At 42.2% G+C, this 14,256-nt stretch overlaps 1 protein-coding gene across 1 annotated transcript in view; it reads left to right on the forward strand.

The window, feature by feature from the left end:
* Window positions 1-3,347: 3,347 nt before the first annotated feature.
* The window catches only part of TGFBR2 (transforming growth factor beta receptor 2), a 58,090-nt gene continuing 47,181 nt past the window's right edge, over window positions 3,348-14,256 (forward strand). Inside the window, exon 1 of the mRNA XM_062496514.1 lies at window positions 3,348-3,575. Coding sequence (XP_062352498.1) covers window positions 3,482-3,575 — 94 coding nt within the window. The 5' untranslated portion in view covers window positions 3,348-3,481. The remainder of the gene's footprint in view (window positions 3,576-14,256) is intronic.

Raw genomic sequence — 14,256 nt, forward strand, 5'->3', positions numbered from 1 at the left:
ATGAAATCCTACAAAGTGTTGTAGGTTGTTCCCATGTCCTTTTTGTTAAATATATATATGTAACATGGTGAGAACAAAAAAAAAAAATTCAAAACTAACTGTCTGCTTCAAAACAAAAACCAATCTGTATCACAACAAAAACATCAAAATGGGACATGCCAGTTTTCCAGGCAGGTTTCCTATCTTTATTTTGAAAGTAGTTATGATAAAACTTGTCCAGAGTCATCAGTGTTTTTATTTGGGTCAAGCTACTTAGACCAGTCACTTCATTAATAGTTCCAGCAAGGCAATATCAGCATACTATGTACCTGGTTGACTTATATAATTCCAAACAAAAATCACAGGCATTAACTCCAACAACTGCCAGTGGTTAAAGCATCTTGTAGCTTACTTTATGTAAAATGTATAAAATTCAAAGAGCATTTCCTTTAGGATTCATGTCATCTAACGTCTGATACCTAACAAGTAGATGACTGGGTTAATTATGCTCCCTATCATCAGCTCATTGTGTTTAGGTTTTTAAAACATCTAGACCACTTTCCCTCCTTGGATGACCAAGGGAATGTGGGTGACCTAATAGCCTGCTGCCACCATAATGGCAGTTCTGTTTGTCCAGCATTTGTCCTCCATCCTTTGGTTCTTGGACATGATCTGGGACTATCCCATCACAGTCAAACAAACAGGACTGCTCCATTAGATGGTGAGAAAGGTGACAGGTTTTCTCAGCCAGCTCCTGTAACTTCAGTCCAAGGCTAATTTTAAGGCAGCTAAAGTTGAGATGTCTCACCTTACACCACACATACCAGTTCTACACAGGCATGAATATTGTGTTGTATTAGTGCAACTGTATAGGCCTCACTTAATTCTGCATCTGGGAATGAGCTTGTTCTGGGATTCTTAAATAAAGCAACACTGGAGTTAATAAACTAATCAAAATAATTGCTTTATTGTGCACATCAGCAGTTTGGGGCTGTGAGCAGAATAGTTTTGAGTGTATATTAAGTACGGAGAAACAACAGTTTTTAGTAACAATGCATGTTTTCTAGAAACTTGAAAGTGCTTTTCTGTGAGGATTATGCTGTAGTTCACATGGGATTTTGACAGAAATATGATACTGAAAGCTACAAAATAGTTAGAATAACAAAGAAAGATCATTCCTACTCGGTAGTTTTATGGTCTGTTTTAAAAGCCCTGAGATAAGGCCCTGAGATACAAGAGGTTACTAAATTGTTTGTGTTCTGAGTATGTATGTCAAAGGCTCAGAAAGAAAACACAGTATTCAGTGCTTTTATATTTTGCCTTTCTAAGTGAGGAAATGAAAGTAGCTGTTTTCCCTTACCCAGTCAGGATGAAGACCACACCTTTAATCTTCTGCTCTTTGAAGAGGACCCTTTCTCTACCTCATTCGAGGTTAAATGCCAACTTCAGGCTGAGGTTAAATACTCACAGTTTAAATCAAGAAGAAACGGCTATCTGAGAACAGGGAACTGGGAGCTATGAACAAGGAAATGGAAAGAAGTTACCAGTTTAGTCTTGTTTCATATATTTTGTCACACCTGGATCGTGACAGGTTTGAATAAGTAATATTAATCTGTAATTATTTGCTTTTAAGCTTCTCTTTCATGTTGGAAGGTAGTCACCAAAAACTAACAGTAGACCTCAGCACGCACACTCAACTTTCTAAGCAAACAGCAACTCTTTGGCACCTGCAACTTGACAGCTCCAAGGAGAGAGCAGTGTACAGCACGCAGTATATACTTATGGGGGTTGAGCAATGCTTTTGTTTAAGTGGATACTGAAAACACAGTCACCTTCTTGCACAGAGCTGCTGCACAGGAACTGATAAGAACACTCCATTCTGTGCTCAAAGGGGAGTCTGCAACTTTTCTTACCTCTGGAGGGTGGTGACTGCCACCTGTTTGAATGAATCTTGACTATATTAAAAGGGCATGAGGGAGAGAGAAAAAAAAATGCTCTTGGAGCAGTTCATGAGACTTCATACCAAAAACTGAGACTTCACGGTGAAAATATGCATTTAGGGAGTATTTAAAACTAAATTTACGTAAAATCACAGTGATTTTTTTTTAATTGTCCGTTATAGGCCAATTAAATTTTTTTATGCAAACATTTCCAAATTCTAACACAGGTGATCTGGGACATTCAGAACATGATTACATTTATTCCCCCTGAGGGCTTAGCCCTTTTTCTGAAATACCCAGATCTGTATCTCTGACTAGTGTTGTAACCCAGGCAAAAGCAAATCAACAACATTCAAACAATTGCCCTCGAATTATCCCTATGTGCATCGGTTTACCCTTCAATCAATGCCCAGCTATTTAACTAAAAGAGGAAGGAAGATTGTGAGCTGAAGATGGGTCTCAATACAACAACTTCTGGCTGTGCAATGGCTGGATTTATACTAGCAGAGAGCTCAAGCCTTATGCTGGTTCTAAACGGAGTAGTTCTTACAGTCTCTGACTGGGCCATAAAAAGCTGGCATCACCGCTGTGGTCCTACTCTCTGAATCGTAGGTGAAACTTCTCCCTTGCAGAGAAGGCAAATCTCCAGCAGAAGTTCCTTTGGAGAGGGATAGATACGAACTTCATTTGTGTCACATACCTTTGAGATAAAGTAGAGCACAACCAACCTATCTGGGAGCAAAATAAGCAGCAGGTGACAAGTTGTCCCAGTCAGCTTCAACATCTGCAATCTGAGTGCCCAGCTAGTCTGTGTGAACATTTCTTGCTATTACCCTGACTTCAACCTCCCCTGCTCCCTGCTTTAGTTCATCTGGGGGTTACGTCCTTCTTTCCGATACCGGTTCTGCAGAGGCAGAAACAGGCTGCTGCAGCAGCAGCGTTAAGGTCAGGGATAGGGATGCGAGGACTAACTCTGCAAAGCTCCCACGTCCCAGATGACACGACTGGGTCCTTTTCAACTCGCAGGGAGAAGGAGCCCTCCGAGCCCGCAGTTTCCTGTCGACCTTGAGCCTCCCTCCTCGCAAGGCACGGCGCAGCCCCGGGCGGGTGGCTGTGCCCGGTCCCCGCCTCGGAGGGAGGCAGGCGCCGGGATCCGGGCTGCACGTCGGGGCTGGCCCGACGCGCTTGCGGTAGGAGAGCCAGACCTGAGAGGGGCTGGCCTCTGGCAGATGATTGACACCAAACTGGGTGAGGTTTCGCGTTAAAAGGGGAAAAAAAAGAAAAAGGAAAGAAAAAGGGCGAGAGCAGGGGAGGGGGTGACTGTGGGAAGGGGGAGAAGGAACTACTATAAGAGTAAGAAAGTCCTGCCCAGCTGTTTGCGAAGTTTAAGATTTCCTGTTTCCCCTGCAGCGCCGAAGTGAAGTTTCAGTGAGTCACCCGCGGTCCCGAGCAGCGGAGCGGCGCAGCCCCGCTCCCCGCCAGCCCCGCCACCGCCGCCGCGGCCTCCCCGCCGCCCCCGCGCCCCGCCCGCGGCTTGCCGGCCCCGCCGATCCGGCTCCGCGATGACTGCCCGGCTGCCGCGGAGCCCGCGGCGGCTGCTGCTGCGCCTTTCCCTCTGGGTGCTCCTGGGCAGCTCGCTCCCCGCTCTGCTCCGGGGTAAGTGCGCCCTGACGCTTGACAGCTGCCGGGGCCGGAGCGGGGCGGGAGGGCAGGGGAGGGGGCAGGCGGCGAGGGACAGGCGTCCGCCGCGGGACGCGGGGGACACGGTCGCTAAGAAAGTTTTGGGGCTGGGAACATTTCGGGAGGGGGTGAGCGTGTTTGTTGATGGCCCTGCGGGAGAGTAAGCGGAGAAGAAAGGACTGGGGAATCTCGGGGTTTCGCGGCCAAATCTGAGGTCCGACCGCGGAGGGAACAGCGCGGAGAAAGGAGCGGATTTGGCAGGAAACCGGCAGGGTCTGCTCGGGCCGGAGGAGCCCGGAGAGGGCATCTGGGGGGGCTGCCTGCGGTGGCCGGGGGAAGGGCTGCAGGCCCTGCCCGCAGCTGATGCGGGAGCTCCCGCACCTGGTGCCGGCCCCGTGCAGGGCACGGGCCGGGGCCGGGCCGGGGAACCCGCGGCTCCTCCGCAGCGCGCTCCGGCCGCTGGAGCCGCTCCGCTGGGCACGGCGCTGGAAGGTGCCTCGGGTGGCTCTCAGAGCGAGGGCCTGTGCCTGGCCACAGAGCCCGCTGATGCGTGGATCTGCACTTGGTTACCAAAACTTGGGTCTCGTGTGAGTTTCTGCGAGGAGCGGAGTTTAGCCGTGACTGTGAGCTGTTGGACTGAAAAGCGCTCGTTCCTCTAGCACTGACTGCGCGTGTTGTTTGGCTCACTTTAAAAGTGACATTTTATAATCCTTACCCTGCTTCCGCCGCGGACATCCATAGATAGTTTTACTGTGGCTTGCAGTATTCTTCATATTATAATTTATAATATATTATGAGTCTAAAGTTCCGCTGCAATAACGCGACTCCTGCCCTAAGGAGTTTTCCATCTCTGTCCTACCAGTAGTTAGCCACATATGTGAATTAACATCTGTAATATCAAGGTTAGGCCCTAAATCATGTTGCAGCACAAGTGGTGAACCTAAAAAGAGAACAGCAGATTGCACAAACTACATCTGAAACGTTTGTGAAGAATGTAGATTTCTAAGATGTCTTGTGATAGCACATCTAGTTTTAGTCTTCAGGTAAGGTGTACAGACACCTGGACTTCTACAAACTTTGCTCTGGGCCCTCTGATTCTCCTGTCTGGTCCATTCATGGTCAGTAGGGATCCCAAATTTTGGCTGAAACATAATAACATAAAGTAGATAACTCTTGAATAGCTACTGCCTTTAGCTATGTGCAGTTTTGAATAACTTCATGCTTCATTAACAGCCCTGTCAAAGTCAACAGGTCTTGCATACCTACAAAGTTATTCATGAAAGCTTAGTGCAGAAGAAAAGAACAGTATAAGACATTAGGGTGTCCCACAACTCAAAATTATATTAAATTTGCGGTATGCGTCTTCTTGTTAATTTTTTATATATTTTTTATAATTTTTCATTAGTATAAATCAAAGTCAACTAGTGATGGCTTTTATTTTGACCCCAACCCCAAATGTTTGCAGATTTGCATCGCAAAAGGCTTTACATGAAGAAGGTCAGCTTTAGTTAATATCATGTTATATATTATTAGACTTCTTTTTTCCCACTCAATCACTTACAGACAGTCTCAGCCTATGGGCAGATTTTTAAAAGTGGGCATGATGAGAGTTTTCTTCTTTCTTGTCACAGGTCCAGTGAGGAAAATGAAAATAAACTGGTTACAATTCCAGCATTTTTCATACTTACCTTCATCTACACCCTACAATAACCAAAACTAGGTTAGACCTGTTGTCAAGTAATCTATCCCATAGCTCCAAAAGCTGTTTTGATAATCACTGTAGGATTCCATTATTCCACTGAATTCTATTATGACAAGAAGAGTTGATCAAAAAGCAACAGTTCTGTGGAGCAGAAAGTGTGAGGTTTGGATGTTGGTAGTTATTTGGCACCAGAATGAAAACTAGAGCTGCCAAATGCTTGGGGGAAAACAAAACAGAATTTAAAAAAAAAAAAAAAAGGAGGTATTTATTTTGTAGTAACACAGCAGTATAGTGAGGCTGAAAAAAGATATATCAGTCTCAGAAGAGCTCAGTTCCCAGGTACACCAACTAACTAACTAGATGGCTGGTTAACAAAGCACCAGCTAAAATTTCATTTTAACATTCTTCACAGCAAAATGTTAGACAAAAATGTCATATTCCCATAAAGATTTTGGTGAAACCCACAAATTCATTAACAGATTCAATAGGAATTATCTCCTTTGAAAAAAATATACTCTCATGTCCTCTACTACACACAAGTAATTGACTTTTTTTTTTTTTTGCATAGAGTACAGGGGCAAGATGTGATTTTTAAAAAATAATTTTGAATGATTTATTGAGCATTTAATCAATTAATGTCAGTGCAAACCAGCAGTTCCCAAATAAGAAATTGGTGTTGGTGTTCAAATGAATATGAAATTGTAGTTTATCTTTGGGTTATCATAACCAGAAATTTGTTCCTTGGAATCATCCATGGAGTAATTGTTCATCTGAACGTCAGGAACTTAATTTCTCCATTTCTCCAGCCAAACTCTGTTTGCATTACTGTCTGGTTTTCTTTGAAAGCCTTATCAGAGTTAGTTGATTTTATAGTATGAAAATTAAATTCAGAGCTTCAGATATTTGCAGAAGGGAAGTAGGAGAGCAAACATCTTGTAATGTGATAGAACATGTTTATAACAGGATTGAGTCTAAAATGTATTCCTGCCCCCCATTAAAACTGGCATTCTTCCAGGTATTTCAGGAGGGAAGTAGGGATACACTAGAGATGATATAGCATCTTCTTCCATGTGTGGGGTATCCTTGAACTCTGAGGCTTTTATACATAAGACTTTGAAAAACACTTTTGTTTACATGCTATTTTTAGTTCTTTGGCATTAACATGCTTCTCTAATACTCAGGTGGTGCATTCCATATCGGAATGGTTTCTATTAAAAAATTACGAGCCAGATCTTAAGCTGCTGCAAGTGAATATAGTTCCATTAGCATTAGTAGAGTTACACAGAGTTATAGCAGGTTTCCTGAAACAGTTTCAAAAGTAATTTCAAAAAAGTGGGCAGTGGAGTAATTCAGAGGTTTTTATATTCATAGTATTTTTTTACTCATATTTTAAACCACTCTTATATGACCTATATTTAGTCAAATAACATGGCTTCAAAATGAAATACTACTTTGTGGGATGAATTGTTGCAGTTTCAAGGATGCAGCATCCTATAATGGTGCCTGACAAAAGTTGTCATTGTGACAAGGTTAACTCTGAACATAGGAGGAAATATGGTGTCAGGCTCTTACCAGAAGGAAAATTCCTTGTGGTTTGGTTTGGTTTTTTTCAAAGACTTTTAGAAAGCATTTGCTCTTTTGAGGGGAGAAAGAAAAAAGAGCATAGTATCGCTGTAGCACCAGGTGCTGGAGTTTCCGATGCTTATATTTCCTCTGCAAGATATTTTGAAAGTGATATTCTGTTATTTTTTGCATTTGTGGCTTAGGAACTCTTTTCTCAATAATGTACGTGTGTGCTATATACATATACACTTTGCTAGCATCCACTGCCACTTCTCTGACCTCAGAGGAGCTGTGCCTTACTTTCAGTATCGCCAAAATGAGCAAAACCAACTGGTTGTGCCCAATCTGTTACTCTTGGATCTTCCATAACAGGGTGCATTTGTATCAGCTAGGTATGAAACATGCTCACTAGTGCAGTGACAGATTCTAATGGAGAGTGGTCCATGCAATCTCCTCGTTGGCTGGCATGGCTAAAGACCAGCCTTGGTGGCACAGTGAAAGGCAGGGCTTCCAGCCACCTCTGTGGTCCTGGGATCAGCAGGAGGGACTGTGGGCTGCTAAAGTCTTGATTTGCCCATGGCTCCCATAGCCCTTCTGGCACCTGACAAGCAGAGGAATGAAAGGGTGCCCTGAGGAAGGTGGGAGTCAACAGCATCATTTCCTTTGCTGTAGAGGAGCCTTTTGACTCAGGGGAAATACCCAGGTAGGCAAGAGGGTTTGTATTGCCACAGCACTGGAAACTCAGTAAACTTGACTGAGGTGTCAACCAGTCTCTAAAGATATAAGAGTACAAGGGATTCCCAGCATGAAGTAGTGGAGAGCCAATCCTGATACAGAAAAGAAAGTTGACTGAATCCTAGTCCAAGAGAGTGAGTGCTGAGATTTGGGTTGCTTAATAGGTCTTTGGCCTTAAATTTTGTTGGTGTTAGGTTTTTTTTTTTTTCTTTCCTTTCCCTAGAGGATAATGGGAGGTGTTTTTTAAACGCTTATAAAATAATTTCAAGAATAAAATAAAAGGCGATGTAAAAATACTTGCGCTTTTCTATGAACTCTTTTTCTGGAAGGTTAAAATAGACTAAAATAAACCAGAAAGAATATGTCTTGGGTTTGATAGCCAAAGTCCTTTTGAAGTTTAACTTCACTGGCAGGTGTGAAACAGAGGAGAAGCTTCTTATTACAGAGGTTAGATTGCTTTTACAGCAAGGAGTGGTCACACACACTGGGACAGGGCAAATGCCACTACAAGCAATGGGTTGACACTAAACATTTGCAGAACTGGGTTCTCAGTGACCCAGCTAAGCCTTCAACAGTTGTTTTTCATATGATGTCTGCTCTTTGGCATAGTGACGGAGCAGCAGCACTGGCATTTGTTGAGTACAACATTTTGTGTACTACTGTTTGCACAGTTTTAGTTTTGTGCAGTTTTACAGTTTAGGGTAAGATATGTAAAGAGAGCAAATTGCTTCAAACGCCATCCACTGGTGGAATCTCATCCAGAGGAGTAGATAGAGCTGACAGATCTCACCAGTAATTGCCTAATTCTGTTTTTCCTGGTAACAGCATGCTCCATTTGTATGTCCATTAGGTTCCAGGGATTTAAGCACAATTTAAATTGAAGCGGGTATTAAGAACTCTGCCTCGCAGTTCGTATGGACAAATGTCAACTTGTTTGCATTGCTGCAAAGCTTTAGCAACTGTTCTAGATTTTAAGAAACAATAACATAGTGTCAGGGGAAATACTAGTTGCTGATTTGTCCATGTTTGTGCATATTTTTTTGAATATGCCATTTCCTTGCTCTTGCTGTAAATCCCATTGTAGTTGTTACAGCTGGAACTACCTGTCCTTTTTTTTTCATATGGGTTTTAAAGCCTTTTCACCTCTGGGAAGATCATCTCAGGAAGAAGTAGTTTTCCTTTGCTCAAACAACTGGTATTTAGCAAGAACTTCCTGCTGGCATTCATTCCTGAGTTAATCTGGTTAGAATTAGAGGTGGTTGAGAGTTTTTGACACTGTTTTTCATGGGAAAATGCTGATCTGTCAAAACTGAAACAATTTGTGGAAATGTACCAGTTTCCACTAAACTTTCATCAGGAAACATTTCCCTTTTTTTTTTTTTTCTTTTTTTTTCCTCTTCCATAATCCACAGTGGAATTTCTGATACAGAAAGATAGAGAAATAATCATTAATCAATAATTAGAACTAACACTGGTCAATGGTAGAAAGGTGGGATTAAGTGCATGGCCTGTCTCACAGAATGCACATTTTAAACTGGAGCTCCCCCTATCCATTCTCCCCAGGATATTGGAGGGCTGTCACTCTCTCACTGGGCGTGCATGTACAAACATGCCCATACCCACCACCTCAAATGATTTTGTTTTCACTCTGTTGTGAATATGGAAATGTATGAAATTGAAAGCAAAGTTGAAGCACTTTGTGGGGCTGCGAAAACATTCTCGTGGCAGTGTTTTTAAGGTTGACTTGTAGCCATGTGTTCATTGGCTCTGCGTTGGGTGGGGATGGCAGTGCTCTTGAATGGCTGGTTTCTTCTAGTCTTTGTTTCACATCATAATAACAAGCTGTATTCAGAAATTATTGTCATGCAAAGGAACCTTAATTTTGATTATTAACAGTCCTGTTAGTCTGATTCCAGGATTCCAGTTCTGTGTTCACCCAGAATAGTATTTTGGCAAAAATTTGACTGAAATGAATAGATTTCAGGAACAGATAGAGGAGTCTGCTTCCTCACACTTAAAGCATCCTTCAGTTGACAACCCAGAAGTTACATCCCTACAGTGACACCTGGGATTAACACTGTGCCTTTCAAATGGCAATCTGAAACCAGAGGTATTAGAAAGCTGTCTTCTGTTTCCTACTATCTTCTGTTTGTACCCAAGCATTTCAGCCCACACCATCAAATGAGCTCTTTCCCTATTCTGTAAGTAGATACCTGAGGTTTTAAGGTAAAGAAGAAAGATTTATCAAGCAGCCAAAACTGCACGTTCAGCCAGTGATTTTGAAGTCACACCACATTCTTTGTAGCATGTTTATAGTTACCACTAACACAAGTTTTGCAAGATCAATTCTGCCTTCTGTGCAGCTGATCGGTTCCTCCAAAGCATTGCACTGGCATTCCCTTGGGCTTTGTTTAATGCATCATTGAAGCTCAGTTAAAAAAAAAAAAAAAAAACAAACTGGTTAATGCAGAGGACGTTGGAAAATATTTGTTCCCGAGGTTGTGGTGGCTCTGTCAGGGTTTAGAGACTTTCTTCTGTTAGAAAAGCAAGTGAATTTGAACAGTACACCCAGAGAGCAGCAGGAAGGTCTCACAGTTTTATTCCTCCGAGCAGCATTTTCCAAGTAAAGACCCAAGCGTGGTTCTTACGTGCCTGGGGCACTTTAACAGGTCTCTTTAAAAACTAGCATTGTGCAAGTGGAGCGTGTGCAGCCAGACTGTCAGCTGGCATAAATCAGCTTCCTCTGTTGAAGGCGAGGAACCTGCCCTGATTTATACCAGCTGGCAGAATCTGGCCACAGAATAAATAATAGGCAACTGTGTGTTATGAGGCTGTAATTCCCTCGAGGGGGCTTTTGTGGTATCAGTCTTACAGGAGCCAGAGCAATCTGGTTCTCTTTCTTGGAGCTAAAGAGTAATTTGACTGCAGTTTTTTTTTTAAGTCCTCATAACATTAAGAATGGGAGACTACAGGCAGTCAGGGGAAAGTGAATACTTCCAAACTTCTTGTAAGGTATCTTTAAGGATTTTTGCCCAGGAAGAGTCATGTTACAGGAATTTGGGAGAATGCAGATTAATTTGATGTGGGATAGGTAGTCCCCCAAAAAAAGATAAATATCTACGAAGAATGATTTCTCATCAAGACCAGGCCTTTCCTTTGAAAACACTTGTGTGCATTTCCTAAAATGTATGAAAACTGAAGCTCCCTCATCATTGATAAGCCTCTAGTGCTGGTGTAGTTAATAAGGAAGAAAAGTGGAGAATGGGAAATAAGGACTAAAGGACAAACGGCTCCTCAGAATCTGAATGTAGTTTTTAATTTTGTTTAACATTTTACCCAGAAGGATCATAAGTGAGCTGGTACTCAATTCATTGTCTTAGAAGGAAGAGGGGGTTCAGTTAGATTTATCAAGTGTTTACCTGTAATTCTCCTGGATCTAAGTATTGTAGATGTGAAATGCAGGTGAGCCATCTCCCTTCTCTTTCAATCCTGCTGTGGATTCTGCAGCCCACAATGGGATTAAGTTCATCATGCCTGTACATCACCTGTTGGCATGGTTTGATGGTGCCTGGGGCTTTTGGATGGTAATGTGGCAATTTTGTAGATTTCATCTCACTAAGCCCATCTTTAATGTTGCCATACAAGAGGCCAAACTTTGAAGCAGACCACAGATGATTAGTAATGGGTTATCTCTTCTGGTTATTTTCAGGGGAGAAAGCAAAAGCAGCTATCCAGGATTCTTGTGTATCTCAAGATACTGATCTGGTCTGATCCCTGAGCGTAATTAGCAGCTTAGATACTGCTGAAAACTTGTTATGTTAAGTTGCAGTACATCACTGGTATGGATAGCAGAGCTTCAGCAGCAATTTAAGAAAGGTCTTAGTGTTTAAAGGAAGATTAAAATCCTTACCATTTTGGCTGCCCTCCTGATTTTAGCCTTGCCACGCTGTCCTGACCAACTTCCATATGCCTTGGGAGCTCTGTGGCTGGAGCAAATATGAAGTCATAGTTACATCAGGACTCAGCACACCTTCAAAAACTGCAGCCAGCAGTGTACATGAATAATTTCTGGCCGCTGAAGTGTGTGCCTGGGGAAGTAGGATAGATGGAACTATGCCTTTTTCCTTTCTCAGCCTTTTTCCTCCGCCTGTCTAGTCTCTTAAAATATTACTTCTTTATGCAATTAGTATCCACTGTGCACATTCAGGCTCCACTTGGGATGCTCCTCTCTCAGGTCTGTAGAGATCTTAAGCTTTCCTTTAATGTGATTGGGTAGTGATTTCAGAGTGTTCCATTCTTCCTTGAAACTTATGGAATGGGTGCAGGAAGTAAGGAGTAAATCTTTTAAATTATTGGAAATTAGTGTGTTTCACTAATGGGAAGCCTTTATGAGATTTTGAAAAATTTTGAAAAAATTTACCAATCTGCAGTCAGGAACCAATGGAGAAGAGCTGTCATTTGCATGTGGTGGTTGATCTTTTATTCCCTTTGACCGGTTCTGCCCACCAGCATGCAGCAATTACCCTTCTCATTTGTCCCTGGCATAGAAGGAGAACTGTGATTCTGCAGTGACCTTGCTATGGCAGTAGGCCAGCTGCCCTTCAGTGTACCTTCTACCTTGTCACAGCTCCTGTTACCAATTTTCATGGTTGCCTTGCCTCCTTTTCCTACAGTAGTTAGAGCTTTTGCCCTGAAAGTGGGAGGCCCATGGTCATGTCACTCCTCAGCCTGAGTATCTAAACTCCGTCAGTGAAGGGCTCTAGGATGAAGGATTCTTGCTGGCTGAGACAGGGGAAGGCTTTAGAGGCAGCACTTTGCAGAAAAAGAGTTGACATGTGTGTGGGTGGTCCCCAAAGCATGTCACAGGAGAAGAAAGCCTGTTCCCTGATGGATTCATTCATTATTCCAGCCCCTGCAGGGTGACTGATATTCTCTCCAGGGAGTTCACAGCACAACAAAGAGACACTTTACATACAGAATCTTTTTTCCTTTCTAAACTGAAAACAACCGTTTCGCATCCTCATGAAAAGATCAGAAGGGACCATGTAATAGTCATGACTTGGTAAGCTTCTTTGTTTAAGCATTCACAAAGTAACTAGGTCAGCAATACATGCTTCTGGGCTATTGAATTTCCCTTCTTCCCCTCAGTCTATTCTTCCATTTCCTCACCCAACTTTACCGCAAGGGAATGCCTTAAATCAAAAATCTGGGAAGCTGATCCTTTTATTGCATTTGTAGTATTCTCATCTGGTAAGTACAGTGCCAGGCCATGAGGCTTTCAGTTCTGAAAGCCATAACCCAAGTCTGCATGTAAACAGGAATACCACACTGTCTGTTTGTAACTAAAGCCATATCTGCTCTCTCTTTGCTCTGGATTATAGATATAGGAAGACATTCAGGAGGAAGGGATTGGTAAACTATTCTGGAAAATACGACCAAAACGTGTTTCCATTTTTTGTTGTTTTATTTTTTGTTTTGTTTTTCTTTCTCCATCAGCTTTTTGCTCACACGCTTCTCACTTCTCACATTTTATACTTTTGCTTTAAGGTTTCTGTCTCGCTGGGGGCTTTGCTGTTCTCACTTTCCCCTGAGGCCACACTGGTATGATGAATATTTATTATGGCAGGGGCTGGCTAGGGATTCTTATACATATATGTCCCCTGATTTTAATGTTTATGAAGGAAAATAAAAATATTATTCCAGCTAAATTGCCAATAGTCAGGAACTGGGGTTCAGAATTAAGAATCAGGTATATCCTGTTGAGTTATTTTAAAAAATATGTACTTGACCCTAAAAAGATTTCAAAGTATCTGTATTAGACATGAAAGTTCCTCGTATACAGATTGGAAGGGATTAGAGGCTCCTTATTTTACATGAGAGAAGAAGACAAGATTTGTTGGTGACTTACAACTAAGAAAAACTTTTGCATCTTGGCCTATGGTTAAAGCAGCGAACTAGAAAATGAGAAGCCTTAGTCTTTGGAGACTCAAACACAGATTTCCAGCTTCCCATGATTTCATCCATTGTATTTTTGATGCCACCATTAAACTTCAGAACAATCATTCATATTAGTATTTCCAGTTTCAACTTGTGTTGCTTAACATGTGGCAAAAATTAAAAAAAAAATGCAATTGTGTTAATTACAGTTTCTATAGACAATTATAGAACCTGTGGGAAATGAATGAATGTTGAAGTTATTTCAGTGCTTGTCTATTGTGATTGGGAAACTGAGGTTCAAACAGAGTCATAACTCCTATTCTTTCTCTACAGAAATTCTGGATTAAAGCATTTAGAGCATCCAGAAGTTCTCAACGGTCTCAAACACCCTGTCAAGTTCAATAATATATCAGCACTTTTTTTTTCTCCCCTATTTTTCTGAGTTTAAGAGGCTGTGTGCCAGGAGCTTGGTGAGGCACATGGAAGCATTGGTAACTTGCTTCTGTTTGACAACTGAAGGCCTAACCTTTTCCTCAGTTGTCCACATAGATATTATTCATGGTTCAGCCAATTTGCACATTCCTAAACTAGGCTTTTTTTCTATCAGGCATGTACCTACTGGTGGTTTGAAGGCAGAAGCTTACTGGCCTTCTCATGGGTGAAGGTGGGTAGCAAATGCTAGAAGCAAACCACTAATTATTTGAAGTATCTTATCCTTGA

This window comes from Cinclus cinclus, chromosome 1 (genome assembly GCF_963662255.1).
Source record: "Cinclus cinclus chromosome 1, bCinCin1.1, whole genome shotgun sequence".
Classification (NCBI taxonomy): domain Eukaryota; kingdom Metazoa; phylum Chordata; class Aves; order Passeriformes; family Cinclidae; genus Cinclus; species Cinclus cinclus.